Source organism: Lactuca serriola, chromosome 8 (assembly GCF_051521515.1).
Source record: "Lactuca serriola cultivar US96UC23 chromosome 8, Lser_US96UC23_V15, whole genome shotgun sequence".
NCBI classification, from domain to species: domain Eukaryota; kingdom Viridiplantae; phylum Streptophyta; class Magnoliopsida; order Asterales; family Asteraceae; genus Lactuca; species Lactuca serriola.
In genome coordinates, this window is record NC_136415.1 from 79,552,679 (window position 1) to 79,570,085 (window position 17,407).

Consider the following 17,407-nt stretch of genomic DNA (forward strand, 5'->3'; position numbering starts at 1 on the left):
GTATCAGATTATACGCAAAGCAACTGTGCGAAATAAAAAAGACAGTTTTACCCACTGGGTAACTTCTATGGCGAACGTTTTTGTAACTTCCTCAGGATCTGGCTCATAGGATCTCATGGCCTCGATCACAGCTTTGTTTGCCCGCTCTTTCAAAAAATCGTCAAGTTCTCCAATGCGCATTGGATTTTGATCTTTTCCTGCCTGGATAAATGGGATAATAATCGAAAAGCACATGATGATCGGAAGAACAGCAACACGGGTAAGTGGACTCATTTTGGGCAATCTTTTTTTGTTTCTTCTTGTTTGTATTTTGGTTTTTTATGAAATCCTCTTACATTGTTATTTTGTGGATCGGTAATTTTCAAGTAACAATGATAATTGGTTTTATATAAACCCCATAAATATATGGAGATAAGGACTTTTAGGCGAGAAGAGTTGGGGAGGTAAGAGGTTTATATTTTTTGATGGAAAGAAGGTAAATTTAAACCAAAAATGGTTTCTTGTGCACCAAATTGACGCACATGTAAATATTGGTTTTTGATGGTTGCGACACCTTTGCTTAGTGTTCATGATTTACGTTGATTTGGAAGTAGAGAAGGATTTAATTATCTTTACCTAATTATTATTATTATTCTATTAAATAAAACCTACTATTTGATCAGGACCGGTCCAGACGGTGGGCAACCCGGGCGACCGCCCAGGGCCCACGTCACCCAGGGGCCCAAAATTTATGGGCTGTGTAATGATATATATAAAAAATTATTACCTAAATGATTTTTAGGGTTTAAAGTTGGTTCAAAATCAAACTAGCTCAAAAGATAAATAATTTGATATGTTTGTTAATTCTAATCGAACACGCTTATAGTGAAAAATAAATGAAAATTTTATTTTGAATTTTTATTATATTCGTCTTTAAGGGGTCTTTTTTTGCTTTTCGCCCCGGGCCCCATATACATTTGGACCGGCCCTGTATTTGATAGCATAGTAATTTTTTCTTAGAAACTTAATAGTGCATAAAAAGAATAAACTTAAGTACATATAAATTAACCTTGTGGCTCCAAAATCTGTTGCTCACCTTATGTATCTATTTTCTTAGATCTCTAGCTCCTTAGCAGTGACGGACCTTAGTGGGGGTATTTGGGGTCCCAGGCCACTACTCAATTTCTGGTATATACTGTATTTTTTTTTCTATTAGGTGCATCCGCTTGAAGTACAAGGGACACCCCTACTAAAACAGTCTGCGTCCGCCACTGCTCCTCAGGTCATAGGGAGTGGGTGTGGGCCGGTAGGAGCTCGACACATCTCCACCTCAACTCGTCACACACCGTGCCACAAACTAGGTATGTCGAGTTCGATGGCTTAACTCGATATGTTTCTGCCAAGCTATCTTCTTTCTCACCCATACATCTTTTCCTCCTCTCTTCTTCTTTCTTCCATTCCCTGTGTTTAACATTATGTTCGGTAAAATGAGGTAGAGGTGGAGAAGGGTGTGATGAAGCTCGGTTGGGCCGACACCACTCCCCTCAGCCTTATTACAGTTTTTTCTTTTAATAAATTCAAGCATTTTGAATATATATCAAGAATAACATAATATTGATTGTATGGAATGCACGTAGAGCCTACCCATTAAAATTAAGTACTACTAAAAAAAGTTACTTTTGAGCCAAACTTAGGTCATCTCCAATGCATTGAACTCTTAAAAGTTCAATGGATTGTCACATTAGCATTCCACTAACTATACCATTTAACCTAATAAACTCTACACTCCATTAAACTCTTAAGAGTTCAATGGATTTTTACATCATCATTTTAATTTTTTTATAAATAATATTAATAAATAAAACTAGAATATTACATTAATTAGAAATTCAAAGTTACAATTACTAAATAGTAATTAAAGATTACAATTTAGAAATTAAAAGTTACAAATAATATACTAAATAAAAAGTACAATATCTAAAATACAAAATTTACTTCATATTGTATTTTATTTTAATCTTGTCACAACGGTTTCTCCAAATTTCACGTTCATTTTCCGACATGGTACTGGGATCCATGAAAATGATTGAAATTTCATCATTCTTTACTTTTTCTTCTTTAATTTTCATCTTTCTTTCTTTCAATGCATTATTCATATCTAAAGAGTTTTGGTAGCATTCAAAAGTCTTTTTATTTTCTTTATATGTTTTTCAAGTATTTCATCAAGCCTATTACCAGATGACGAAGTGGAATTGGTAGCTTTCCCTTTTGCTGCTTTTTTTGCTGCATTCCTACCAATTGGACGAGTTGTAACTTCATCATTATCCAGGTTAATGAAAGATTTTGTATTTGATGAAGACATAGGCTGCAAGAAAGGATGTGGAGAGAGCATTTGGTGTTCTTCAATCTCGTTGGGCAATTGTATGGGGTCCAGCAAGATCTTGGCAACTTAAAAACATAAAGGATATAATGTATACATGCATTATATTACATAATATGATTGTAGAAAATGAAGGAAATGCAATTAGTAATTGGTCAGATGATGTTGATCCTCCTATACGTGTGAATCGAGGACCTGTCGAAGAAGTTCAATATCAAATTCAAAAAAAATATGAACTACGTGATAATGCGGTACATCATGCTCTTTGACATGATTTAATTGAGCATATTTGAAAACGTTTTATTAATATGTAATATCACTATGTTGTATTATAATAAATAAGATGTTATCTTTTTTAAATGTTTTTAAGATTTATATATTTTTTTATTGTTCAGAATAAAAAATATGAAGTAACTTAATAAATTAAATTATTGAATATAAAATAAAATAAAGTATAATATATATATATATATATATATATATATATATATATATATATATATATATATATATATATATATATATATATATAGGTTGTAGAAATCGTTCGACGGTAGCTCGGCGGTGGACTGGGATCAAACGATTAATTGGCTAGGTGGAGATTAATTGGGGGGATTAATCGGGGACCATTAATTATTAAAAATATTATTAAAATTTAATAAATATAACTTTAATACTAAGAATAAAAGTAAACAAGTTAACAAATAATAAATATGTAATACATAATTTATTTTTCTTTTCAATTTGGATATTTCTTCTCTTAAGAATTTTGTCAAACATTTAGCATGCTAGCTTGATTCTCACCAATGTCACAAACACCATAAGGACTACATAATCCATATCGATCAGTCGATCACATTTATCCATTTGTGCAATCAAATAAAGATCCAATACTTGCATTCTTTTGATCCAAATGAGCCGTTAAATGTCACAAACATAATTTGGATTCAAAATCATTTAGGAATCTGTGGGTACCCTTTGGAATCAAACTCGTTCGTGTATTCACCTACTGAGGGGTATAAGGAGATAGTTTGGAGCTGGAAATAACACGAAAGCATCAGAGGTGGTTGCTATGGAGGTGTTCTCGGTGGTTTGTTGCAGGTATGAGAATTGAAGACAAAGACAACAGCAAATGAGAGTTGAAGACGAAGACAGGAGTTGTTGATATGGTTTGTTGCAAAGGTGGTTGCTATGGAGGTGTCCTCGATCGCCTGTTACTTACATATACACATAGTGGGGAAAAAGAGATGCAAAGAAGCTGTGAAAATTTGGGAGTTATCGGGATTAACTGAAGCTGTGAAAATTTATTGAAACACTGAATCAATGAAAAATTAATTGAAAATACAACAAACAATTGAAGACAGCAGGTTGTAGATCGAGAGGGAAGGCTAGGGAAGAAAGATATGCGAAGAAGAGATATAAAATAATTAAAAGTTCATCCCACATCGCTGGTGGGAGCATTCTTTAAAGGCAAACTTGCTCTATAAAAGGAGCTTGTATCTCTTGTAAAACCAAGCCCAACAATGTTTTTGGCAAGACGGCTCATTTGAGCTGGCGGGACCCTTGGAATTAGCTAGACCGATTTAGTCCAATTTGATGTCCGAGTTGGTCCGACTTAGTCTGATTTGGACCGAATTGGACCGACTTTGACCGATATTGACCATGAGCGACTAGCCAACCCTCTAACCCCTATTCGTAGGCGGTTGGCGTTGGTGTCCGCCTAGCGTCTAGACGCTGATTAATCGGCCGCCTAGATCGATTTTTGCAACACTGATATATATATATATATATATATATATATATATATATATATATATATATATATATATATATATATATATATTGAGAAAGAAAAAAAAACGAAAGAAAAAATAAGTTTTTATAATAAATTGAGAAAAAAAAGTCATACCACGGGATTAAAAACGATTCTTAATTTTTTTTTATTAATGTCGGTTCCAAACCAATAGTTCAATTCAAACCGGTTACAATTTTCTTCGTCATCTTCTCATAAAAATATTAAATATTACTTTCTATATAAATTGAGAAAAAAAAGAAAGAAAAACTAAATTTTTATAATAAATTGAGAAAAAAAAAGTCATACCACGGGATTAAACCCCGCATTCAATCAACCCACTCCACAATGCTTTGTATATTCATTCAACTGACACATACCCATTAAACTCTCCATTGAATGCCCATTGTAGATGGCCTTGTGTGGAGTCATTGCCCAACCTCGGGACAAGGTGCACAAACATCTAACATCGGTCTTAATTGGTTCTAGTTAAAAAAAAGGTTTCTATAAGATTCGGTGTTGGTTTAGTTTTTTCGCGTTTTTAAAAGTGTAATTTTGTTAAAAATTGAATTTTTCCGTTTTATAACCGGCTCGGTTCGATTTAAAAAAAAAAAAAAAGCTGATTCTTAATTTTTTTTATAAAAGTCGGTTCCAAACCGATAGTTCAATTCAAACCGGTTCCAATTTTCTTCGTCCTCTTCTCATAAAACCATTTTGTGTTGTGTACCTCTTCTAAAAAACATGAGCCAATTCCATCCAAATTTTGGCCTGTAACCGCACCCAAACCATACCTATTTTGGTTTTAGCCACAATTAAGAAATGGTTTGAGTAGGGGTTTTTTTTCCAAGATTTTGGTCATCTTGGTAGCTAAATATGTTTTCCCGATAACTTAAATCACGACTCTCTTGATATTAGCTAGATAGATAGCTACAAACAATATAACATAAATGACGTAGTAATAAGTAATAACAAACGGCTTTTAGTTTGAGTTTTCTTTATTCTTTTTTTTTTTTTTTTTTTTTTTTTTTTTTTTTTTTTTTGCTTAAAGTCGAGCTGAGCTTTTTCTATATTTACAGACGTGGATGTTTATAAATGATATCATTGCATGGTTATCTTTTATTTGAGGATGTGTTCTGATTTTTTACACATACTTTACCCACCACTAATTAATTCGACATCAACGAATTTAGTTGGCTTTAAAGAGAAACAGAAAGAGCCTATCTTCCTAATTTTAGTAACGCAGTTTGACCCTACATTTTCTCTTGGCATATATTCATCTCTCAAGACATATTTTATGGTAGTCCGTATACTCATCGCATATAAATGAATATTCAGTTTGACCGATCAACATTTTACAAGATGCCATGAAGGCGAATCACTGTGGTTCGGTTTCCCCAGTGGTTCCCTTATGCAACTCTATGCCTTTCTTCTTCTTGGCTTTTGTCCTCATTGTCCCGACCGTTGTAGCGGGGACAATGAAGAAAAATATAGGTATTGGACATTTAGACAGCTTCATTAAAGAGCAGGTTCAAAACGCAACCAAGACCGCCATAAATGCATATAATCCCGACCCTGAATCGGTGGTCCACAATTTCAACAAACTAGTCCACGAGTGAGTAGTCATGGTGTCTAACAATCGAGATCCTTGTATAGTTTTAACTCATGTGTTGAATCTTGAATGTGTAGGTCTTTAGAAGGAACAAATTCTACAAGAAGGAACCTAAAGGGCAAGAAATGTATGGCTACAAACCCGATAGACAGATGTTGGAGGTGCAATAAGAATTGGGCGAACAACCGGCAGGATTTAGCAAAATGTGTGCGTGGATTTGGAGAGCATACCACAGGTGGCATGGGTGGCCGCTACTATGTGGTGACAGATTCCTCCGATCATGATGTTTTGACTCCAAAGAAAGGAACCCTTCGGTATGGAGTCATCCAAGATAAACCGCTTTGGATTATCTTTGAAAGACCTATGGTTATTACCCTTAAAGAAGAACTAATGATAAACCACGACAAGACAATCGATGGTAGAGGGGTTATTGTCCACATTGCTTATGGCGCGGGGCTCACCATTCAATTTGTTCATAATGTCATCATTCATGGGATCCGAATCCACCATATTGTGTCTAAGAATGGTGGGTATATTAGGGATTCCTTAGCTCACTTCGGATTAAGAACGGTTAGTGATGGCGATGGTATCTCCATTTTTGGTGCTAGCAAAGTGTGGATCGATCATGTCTCACTCGATCACTGCGCCGACGGTCTAATAGACGCCATCATGGCTAGCACCGCTTTAACCATCTCCAACTGCAAATTCAACTATCACAACGACGTAACATACTTTCTCTTCTTTTTAATTTAATGGACTTAATGGGGACAACACTTAATCCGATAAGCGATATATGAGTGATTTTACTTTAATTAATGCATAAATAACAAAATAATAGAGAAAGTGATGGAAATGAAGCTTTCTCCATTTAGTTCCAAACTCTTACAAATTTTCCATGTGATTTCCCATATGTGTTGTTATTTTATTGAATATTTTTTAAAACATCATGATCTCGACAACACTTAAGGAGAAAGAAAAAAAAGAACAAGGCTTGTGGCATGTACTCATGTATATATAATGTATCATACAAAACATATATAGGTGATGTTGTTGGGGGCGGACGATAATTTTACTGGAGACGAGATTATGCAAGTCACAGTCGCATTCAACAGATTTGGTAAAGGATTGGTTCAAAGGATGCCTAGATGTCGTTGGGGATTCTTTCACGTTGTAAACAACGATTACAACAAATGGGAAATGTACGCTATAGGTGGAAGCATGAACCCTACTATTGTTAGTCAAGGCAACAGATTTAGGGCATCCGATAATGTCCATGCAAAGGAGGTACTATACATTTCCTTGTATATATATTTGTTTTTATTATAGTTTTTCACCTTTTTCTAGTAATTAATCTGATTTTTCATTATTTTTCAGGTTACACATCGGGATCACTTTCCTCAAAAAGTGTGGAAACATTGGAAGTGGCGAACAGTGAATGACCTTTTCCTTAACGGAGCCTTTTTTGTACCATCAGGCGACCATTCAGAAGTAGCACATAAACTGAAAAACTTTATGGTTCAAGCAAAGGACGGGTCATGCGTGGGTAGGCTCACCCGTTATGCAGGGATGCTCAAGTGTACGGCCGGTAGACCATGCTAACACAGACAAATAGACGTTTGGTAAGAATTCATAGTTTCATACATCTACAAATAGCTTATGTTTTCTTCCCAAAAAAATGTAAATTATTCTTTCCAAAGTTTTATTGTTTAAATTCTTATTTGTAGTTTTGGAGGATCAAAATGTTACAATATTGAATAGAAATGTAAATTCTATAGATCCATGCTTTTTTTGTGTGTGTCATTTGATATTGATATTTTATTTTGGGCAAGTCTTGGTGACCTTAATTAGGCTGGCTAAAGCGTAAACGTACTTCTGTGATAAATATTTTTACAATTAGATATCTCTAAACTAATAAATAACAATCTTTTTTCCATATGTCATCTTCTCCTTGATTTGGACACATGACATTTTTCTTAGCATTTTAGAGTAATTCTATTTCCAAATGTCGTTTTCTTATTTTTTTTTTTCATTTTTGTTTTATTGCCAGATCATTAAAGTATTTAGGCCACATCAATATAGACATTAATTCCAATCGATATTGATAACACTTTCCATTCTTCACATTTTATTTGATATATATACTTCTTATCAATACCATATGATCGATGTTTTCGTAATTGTTAGTCCTTTCTCCACTTCAACTCATCATGTTTCTACCAACTACAAAATCATGTATTAATCAGCTCATCTTTATGCGATGATTTAGAAATTCAATGTGTTTATGTTACTGTTGCTGTTATTGTTACTAGGTACAAACAAAATGTGTTTGTGATACTTAAAATGGCGACGTACTTGATTTGGTGTGAGATATGTGTTTCTTAGAAATGTTAGACTATTTTATCCCTAATTTACTTTTGTCTCGATTTTAATGGTTATTAGATTCTATTCTTTAGTTCATGAACAATATTTTTGTATTTTGATCCTTTTCTTTTTTCACCAACATTGACCGGGTTTTATTTTCGTAATGTTTGATTTATTTTTATAGTTTGTGCAACACCAAGTTAGATGATGATTAGATTTTAGAATTTAGATATGTGGACTAATAGTTTAATATATAATGGTTTATATATAAAACATGATGGAAAAGACTCTATTGACCCATGGACTCATACTTTACATGAGTGTGATCTTTGTGTTAAGATCCCATGGAGGAGTTGCTAACTTTAGCATGAGTGATGAATTTCATTTTTTTCGTCACATCTGTCGCAATTGCACAATGTATTTCCTAAACTGTTAATTTTGTTGGAATAAGTAAGGAAGACGAAAGGAAGGCCTTTTAGTAGCATATTGTTTTAAGGTGATTGGTATTCATCAAATGTGTCTTATGGGGATAATTCACTCCATTAACCTCATCATAATCATCATCAACTTTTTGATGAAGTTTATTCTTCACTTTTGGGGCATTGGGATGTTGGGTTTCTTAGGTTATGAAATGGTTGTTATGGTGATAAGTTAGAAGAGGTTTTTGGTGAGGTTTATCCTTATCTGTTGGAGCATTGTCATCGTGGGTTTCATATATACATTAGTCTTCACTGTGGTGTCTGGCTATGACATTAGGTAGAAATATAAGAGTCAACGAGTAAATAATTAATGTGATGGATGATTTTGATGTCAATTTTTGTTCTATTACACTATATTGAATATAAGTACATACTCTCTTCCCCTTATTTGTATTAATGTTAATAATGATTATTATTTGTAACCTGATAAGCTTAACCTCAGTTAGTCATGGAACATCTGCTTTCACTTTTATGTTTGTCTTTCTCATCTCCAAACTATATGCAAATTTAATAAACAGATTGGTTTGGTGTTTGTTAGAAATTTTGGACAACTATGCCCCTAATTTACCTTTTTCATGATTTTAATGGTTATTGGATGCTATTTTGTCACTTATAGCATCTTAATTATCTGTTCAAAAACAACAACAAAAAAATCAATAAAAGTAGGTTGCTAAAAGAGTCCATTAAACCCCTATAATCGTGGGTTAATTCTATCTCCTTTTCCAACTTTAACTCTACCCAAATCTTTGTCTTTGCTGAGTCGGGTAATCCCTTTGTAATTCTTTTTTTTATTAGTTTTTGACCATGTGGTATAATAACATAACATAAATGTTCCGGCCAACAAGTGTGACGCGACGTTTTTTAAATTATATGTATTTGGAATGGATCATGTAAATAAGTAATAACATTCCAATTACAACACTTTACTTTCACTTATAACAACCTACTTTTTCTTTACAACAATCTTCTTTTAAACTATTTTTCGTATGACATCATTATACTTTAAAATTATACCAATTATAGCATTTTACTTTCAAACTGATTTCACTTAAATCTAAATGTGACATCCCCAAATTTACGACCATTTTAAAACTTTTTATTTATACTTATTTAAAAGTAGAGTTCATTTATTAATGCAAAATTTTTCCTATACAAGTATTTTCGAAGAGAATGTTTTTCATTGATTTATTAAAAACTTGGGATGTCATAATAGAAAACATAAGCATAAACAAGCCTTACATCAAATATTAAAGCCACCTACAAACTCCTTTAATCTCTCAGTAGAAAATTACATTATCTATAAGTATCTTCATATTGGTACCTACGATACAAAGAAATTGAGTGGGTCAGGTTGGAAACCTGGTGAGTACATGTAACGCCCATAGATCAGGGCTAGTCAATTTAGAGACGATAAGCGTCAAAAATGATTTTTTGATAGAAGATTATTTAGGATGAATAATCTTAACTAAGTTGTAGTATATGTTACAAGGATTCCGTACATATAAAGAACGCCGAAATCCGAGTTATAACGAAGAAGTTATGACCTGTCGAAGTTTCGCGACAGAACCGGCACGACACAGCGCGACGTAAATAGTGAATTTACGTTAGAGCGATATTTAGCCTTAGTGATCTAGATGAAAGTCGTAGAATTAGTTAAACCGAGAGCGTGCATAAAAAGAACGTCCAAATATGACTTCGTATGAGGAAGTCATGATTTTTCTAAGTTTCAACTTAGCAGTATGCAGCCCGAATACTCGATTTGAGATTGAGCGGTTTTTAGCCGAAACAATCTAAACTAGAATCGAAGATCTCGTCAATTGCAGTAAAACGATAAAAAGATAGGCGAAAACGGACATCGGATGAAGAAGTTATGAATTTATAACAGAGTTTTTCTGTCCCGGCCTACTAAAATACTATAATAAAAATAAATTCAAAACTAGCCGACGGAGTCTAAACGAAAGCTGTAGAGCGTAGTCTCACCTACGCGGGGATATAAAGAACGTTGAAAACGGAGTTCGTATGAAGAAGATATGAATTTTTGAAGTTTATTAAATAATTAAAATATAAATTTAATTATTAAATCCGATATTATCCGAAGAGGAGTCACCGGACTTATCCGGGTTACGCCCAACGTAAGGCTGTATGCCCAGCGTACAACGAAGCATGACCAGCCTCACACTCGAGTTCTTCCAATGACGTAAGCGCTGACGATCCGAGGCGTACGCCCCGCGTAGCCTCGTACGCCCAGCGTACGTGCGATGGTTCATCCCTATAAATACCTTGCGAGGGCAGCCGACCTTCTTGCTCATTTTCTCTTCTATCTCTCCCGTTTTACCTCGTTTTACGTACTAGAAATATCTCGAAGCCCCGGTATTAATCCCGAGCCCCGAAGCAAGTCTCGAAACCCCGAAGATCCCGAGAAGTGAAATTCCCGAGCCGAAGCTCTGCTCGCGAGGAGCCCGGTTTTTGTGAAGATTTTCCAGATCTACCGAAGAATACTACTTCTACAAGCCGTAGTGATGTCCGATCATCTTCTGATCAAGTGAGTGTGTGGTCACTTTCTTCTAACACATAAATATTAAGTATTTGCTATGAAATACGTGTTATGTGTATAATATATTGTTGTTTATTTGAGATGGTTGTGAAGTGGATGAATTATATAAGTTTTAATGAGTTAAACTATATATGTATTTTGTATCTAAAAATATGTTGGGTAGAACATGAGTAGATGAGGTTGTTGGTAGGTGATAAAAGGTAGGTTGGACCATGAGATAAAAGGATAAAGAGATAAACTTGTTTTAGATCCGAGAGTATGGATCAGAGCAGGAGGTTAGTTTCATATCCGAGAGTATGGATCAGATCAAGAGGTTAGTTTTAGATCCAGGAATATGGATTAGGTAATGAGGCAAATTTAAGATCCGGGAGTACGGATTATGTATTTTTCAACTACGTGTTCATTCGATAAGGTATCATGTGTATAGTCCGTTTTAGGAACGTGATTTTAATATGAGCATTGATTAAAGTATGAAATATACATATGTATGTGAAGTATGTGTTATTATCCGAAATACGTGTTAGATATATATTTGATGATATACAATGTGTGAATTAGATATGGTTCAATATGTGTTAAGATGTGAATATATGATATTATTACTTGAAACCTTGTGTTAAGTGTACACTAGTCAGCGTTTCCTAAACGGAGATAGTATCAAAAAAAATGATTATAACATTTGTAGGTTTGCCTGGTGATGGGTTAAGACTTAAATGGGATGTTTAGTTCAATTAAGATTGGAATTTGGGTAGTCTCTTATTAAGAGTACGTGTGGGGTGAGATTGATGATCGGTGGAGTACGTCCTACGTATAGAAGTACATTTTATGTATGAAGTCTTTTTCAAAGCTATGTGTCTTGGGTGCTGCTTGTGCCAGGGTACTATTATGTTCTCGGGTACGATTCTTTCGCATACCAGAGTACTATAATGTGCCAGAAGTACTATCATGTACAAAGTCTTTTTGACAATTTTGTGTGTCGGCTATGGGAGCATACGAGAGTACTCTAGTAGTATTTCCCCATACTTTTATTTTGAGAAAGCTTTGGAGTCAGCGTTTCTTTTATGAAGTGATCGAGCGAGCTTCATATGTCAGCGTTTTCTTTCACGAAGTAATTAAGGGAACTTCGTAGACTGCCTAATAAAGTGTGTCGGTAATAGACCACGGATAGGTATGTCTGGTGTTATATTTCTGGATAGGGTGCGTTTGGGGGTGAAATACCTCATGTATTCAGGCCACTGCTAGGCAAAGTTTGATGCTGGGATAGGTAGAGTCTGGGGGTATAATACAGATGGGTTTTGAGCATTCTAACACTTCCTAAGTGTACATGCAACCCTAATAACCTTGGATCTATGTTTGTCTAATTATCATGCAAAGTTGAATTCCAAGGTTATATTCCTATCTAGCATACATGGGGAACAATTTTAACTTGAATCATAGATAGAATAACTTACCTTGTTGTTGATTGTGTTCCTTGAAACCTTGTGAGCCTAGCACCCCAAGTGTGATGCCTCAAATGCTTCACACAACACCAAATGCTCTTGGAAAGACTCTTGAGATAACACACACTTCTCAAAATCGGCCAAGCCCTCTAGTTTCTTAGTGTTCAACTTGTGTAGCCAATTTTGTGGAGAATGGGACTCTTATATAGTGTTGGCACATCTAGGGTTACACCATGTAAACCCTAATGTGTCATGACTCTTCATTTCCATGACCCATGGGTTTGTAACTCCCATGGAGCATCCATGGAGCATCCTATGGGTAGAACCCAACTTGATAATCCATGGAGCCTTTTAGCCCACTATACAAGATATGGATGATTTACATAACCAACCCATATATTTAATTAGTTATCCTTTGATCACTTAATTAATTCCAAATTAATTCTTTGATCAACTAATTAAATAATATTATTAATATATTAGAACTTATAATATATTAATAATCTCCAAGTGTTATTTCTCTCATTTAGTCTATCCAATTGTATGGTGCCATGCAACCCAAATGGACCATGCCGGGTCGGGTCAAGTACAAGCCCGAAATAGTTATAGACTTAGACACCTTATCCAACAGTCTCCCACTTGGATAAGTCTAATAACTATATCTCTAGTACTTCAGGAACCGACCGGCAATCGTAGCTCTTTCAAGGTCTCTCGGAACTGAGAAGATGATGATACGCCATTTAAGATAAGTGATCATATAATCCTCTGTTCTAGATATCAGCCGGACAAATACATGGAACATGTCTTGCTTATTGTCCAGCATTTGTTTCCCGATTTCCGATTTGTTTGACATAGAACTTAATTGAACACATCAACTTAGTTCTGACCGGGCCCGGTACATGGGTCAAAACAAAATCATCGAGGGTCCCAGATACAAGCTTCTAATCCAAGAAGGAACAGATAAACTTCGACTCATATGTTTGTTCTACCACTTATTGAATTACACACAAAAGTACGTTTTATAACATCAAGTTACCAATGCGGTTTCGTACAGTCAATACATAACCAACTTGTAAGTAACAAATCATATCTCTAGGTTTGAAGACTTATATGATATTACCGTCTCACGATCACTCGAGATAATATTCCATGAAGTGATTCCAGTGAGCGTGGGTTGTGTCCAATGCTCAGAATTTATGAGCACTCATGATTGTTGTAGCCTTGTCCAAGACCTCTACAACCAAACATGACAGTCTTGATTCATATCTACTTCCAACATATGAGCGACTGTGGAGGTTTGAATAATATGTTATACCAAACAAAATTATTCTGGAAGTCAAAACATGCAAAAGAAATATAGTAAACGATTGACAAGAGATAGCAACACTTTACTCATAAATAAAACACCTTTTATTCATCATCAAATGTCAATTACACTTTACAAATTTCCGGGTTATCTAACTACTAAAACTTATATCATCCTTCAGCCCTATGCTCCGAGCATGCTGAAGATGCTTAACCCTACTCAGTCCCTTCGTGAGGGGATCTGCTGGGTTCTCATCCGATGATACCCTCTTTGCCACGAGGTGTCCTTCTTCGATCCGATGTCTAATGAAATGGTATTTTCTGTCGATGTGTCCGGATCTCCCATGATCCCTTGGTTCCTTGGCTAAGGCAACAACACTTTCACTATCACAGAAAATCTCCATTGGCTCTTTAATAGCTGGTACAACTCCAAGGTCTCCAATGAAGTTCTTCAGCCATATCGCCTCCTTTGCTGCTTCACTAGCTGCAATATACTCTGATTCACAAGTAGAATCTGCCACTGTCTCTTGCTTGGAACTCTTCCAATAAATTGCTCCTCCGTTTAGGGTAAAGACCCAGCCCGACTGAGAGCGGAAATTATCCCTATCAATCTGGAAGCTAGCATCACTATACCCAACAACTCTCAAGTCATCACTCCCACCGAGGGTAAGGACCCAGTCCTTAGTCCTCCATAGGTACTTGAGGATATTCTTTACCGCAGTCCAGTGTGCCTTGCCAGGGTTCGCCTGATACCTGCTAACCATGCTCAAGGCAAAAGCTACATCAGGTCGAGTACACGTCATAGCGTACATGATCGATCCTACAGCCGAAGCGTAAGGTGTTCGACTCATTTCTGCTATCTCAGCCTCAGTGCTAGGGCTTTGTGTCTTACTCAATCTGGTGTTACTCTGGATGGGTAACTCTCCTTTCTTGGAATCCTGCATGCTGAATCTCTTCAGCACCTTATCCAAGTAGGTACTCTGACTAAGTCCAATTAGTCTTTTACTCCGATCTCTCAAGATTCTTATCCCTAGAATATAGGCAGCTTCACCAAGGTCCTTCATAGCGAAACACTTCCCAAGCCAGGACTTTACTTCCTGCAGGGTTGGAATGTCGTTTCCTATGAGTAGTATGTCATCCACATACAATACCAAAAAGCTAACTATACTCCCACTAGCCTTGACATACACACAAGATTCATCTTCACTCCTAGAAAAGCCAAATTCGTTGACCTTTTCATCAAAGCAAAGATTCCATCTGCGAGGTGCTTGCTTCAATCCATAAATGGATTTCTCAAGCTTACACACTCTATTAGGGTACTCGTTGCTGACAAAACCCTCTGGCTGACTCATGTAAACATCTTCAGCCAACTTTCCATTAAGGAAAGCGGTTTTGACATCCATTTGCCATATTTCATAGTCATGAAATGCAGCTATGGCTAACAGAACCCGAATAGACTTAATCTTGGCTACCGGAGAAAAGGTCTCATCATAATCCACTCCAGGAATTTGAGAGAAGCCCTTTGCAACCAGTCTAGCCTTATAAGTGTGTACTTTACCATCCACGTCGGTCTTCTTCTTGAAGACCCATTTGCACCCTACTGTCTTACGACCTGGTACATTTTCAACCAAGTTCCAAACTTGATTGTCATACATGGATTGTATCTCGCTATCCATAGGCTCTTTCCATTTAGCAGACTCGGGGCCTGCCATGGCTTCCTCGTAGCTGTTAGGGTCATCTTGACTTACTAGTGTCCCATCACTAATAAGTGTCTCACCTTCTGCAGTAATATGGAATCCATAGTAATGCTCAGGTGCACTCCTAACTCTCGTGGAACGTCTCAGAGGTACAGATTTGTCAATTGGCTCAACAGGAGTTTCCTCCTCAAGTTGAGGGCTAGAGTTTGAAGTTCCTTCACCGCTTGATTCTTGAATTTCTTCAAGATCAATTTGCCTCCCACTGTCTCCTTGGCTTATAAACTCTCTTTCTCGAAAGACACCTCTTCTTGCTACAAAGACCACATTGTCACTAGGTCTGTAGAAGAGGTAACCAAAGGATCGTTGTGGGTAACCGATGAAAATACACCTCTCGCTTCGAGGTTCGAGCTTATCATGAGTCTCGCGTCTCACGAAAGCCTCGCAACCCCAAATCTTGATGTGGTCTAGTTTAGGTACTTTACCAGTCCACATCTCGTGAGGAGTTTTGGCAACTTTCTTTGTAGGGACTAGATTAAGAATATGGGCGGCAGTCTCTAAGGCATACCCCCAGAATGAGATTGGTAGCGTAGCTCGACTCATCATGGAACGAACCATATCTAGCAAGGTTCGATTACGCCTCTCAGCCACACCATTCAACTGTGGTGTCCTGGGAGGTGTCAATTGTGAGACTATCCCACATTCCCTTAGATAGTCGAGGAACTCTGAACTAAGATACTCACCACCACGATCGGATCGAAGCATCTTAATGTTCCTGCCCAATTGATTCTCGACTTCCTGTTTAAATTCCTTAAACCTCTCGAAAGTCTCTGACTTATGCTTGATCAAGTAGACATATCCATATCTACTATAATCATCAGTAAAAGTCAAATAATAACGATTAGCATCCCTTGTGGCATGTTTGAATGGTCCACACACATCCGTGTGTATAAGGTCCAACAAACCTTCACCCCTCTCACACGAACCTGTGAAGGGTGACTTTGTCATTTTTCCAAGTAAGCATGATTCGCAACTATCATCTGACTTTAGGTCAAACGACTCCAAGACTCCATCCTTTTGGAATTGGCCTATGCGTTTCTTGCTTATATGTCCAAGACGACAATGCCATATAGATGCTTTATCCAAGTTATTATTAGTAGAATCAATACACAAAACATTATTTCCTAAGTTATCAACAACAGATACAGCTTCATACACACCATCACAAGGTAATGCTTTAAAATAAAGAATATTATTAAAGAAAGCATCAATAGAACCAACTTCATTATTAAATGAAAAGGTAAACCCTTGTTTGTACAAAGCATGGAAGGAAATAATATTTCTTGCCATTCCTGGCGAATAACAACACTTATTCAGATCTAAACTAAACCCACTACTTAGCGATAAAGTATAAACTCCAATCTTGGTAACAGGTATAGCTTTCCTATTCCCCATGATCAAGTTTATCCTTCCTTGCTCCACATCCTCACTTCTTCTTAGTCCCTGCAAGTCACAACAAATGTGAATACCACACCCGGTATCAAGGACCCAAGAATTAGAATGGGGTGAGTTATTAGAAATGATAGTGTAAATACCTGCATGGTTGGGTTTAACTTTCCCATCCTTCACATCTTGCTGGTATTTTGGGCAGTTCCGCTTCCAATGAGCTTTTTCATGGCAATAGAAGCATTCAGCCTCTTTTGGGCCAGAAGAAGGAGTAATGAAACCTTTCTTGGTTCCATTTGAAGAAGAGACATCAAGGGTCCGAGCCTTGGTACCCTTCGAAGATCTCTTTCTCTTCCTCCATCGATTCTT

The 17,407-nt window shown here is 36.3% G+C and overlaps 1 protein-coding gene across 1 annotated transcript; it reads left to right on the plus strand.

Annotated features, from left to right (window-relative positions):
- Positions 1-5,499: 5,499 nt before the first annotated feature.
- Positions 5,500-7,537, plus strand: LOC145069156 (pectate lyase-like). Its single transcript, XM_079016117.1, has 4 exons — positions 5,500-5,763; positions 5,838-6,483; positions 6,802-7,044; positions 7,135-7,537. Exons 1-4 carry the CDS (start codon positions 5,516-5,518, stop codon positions 7,357-7,359), a joined length of 1,362 nt encoding a protein of 453 aa, XP_078872243.1. The 5' UTR covers positions 5,500-5,515; the 3' UTR covers positions 7,360-7,537.
- Positions 7,538-17,407: the final 9,870 nt, after the last annotated feature.

Coding starts and splice junctions, on each gene's coding strand:
- LOC145069156 (XM_079016117.1), top strand. CDS start 5,516: ATGAAGGCGAATCACTGTGGTTCGGTTTCCCCAGTGGTTCCCTTATGC. Junction 6,484..6,801: donor AATTCAACTATCACAACGAC/GTAACATACTTT, acceptor AAACATATATAG/GTGATGTTGTTGGGGGCGGA. Junction 7,045..7,134: donor ATAATGTCCATGCAAAGGAG/GTACTATACATT, acceptor ATTATTTTTCAG/GTTACACATCGGGATCACTT.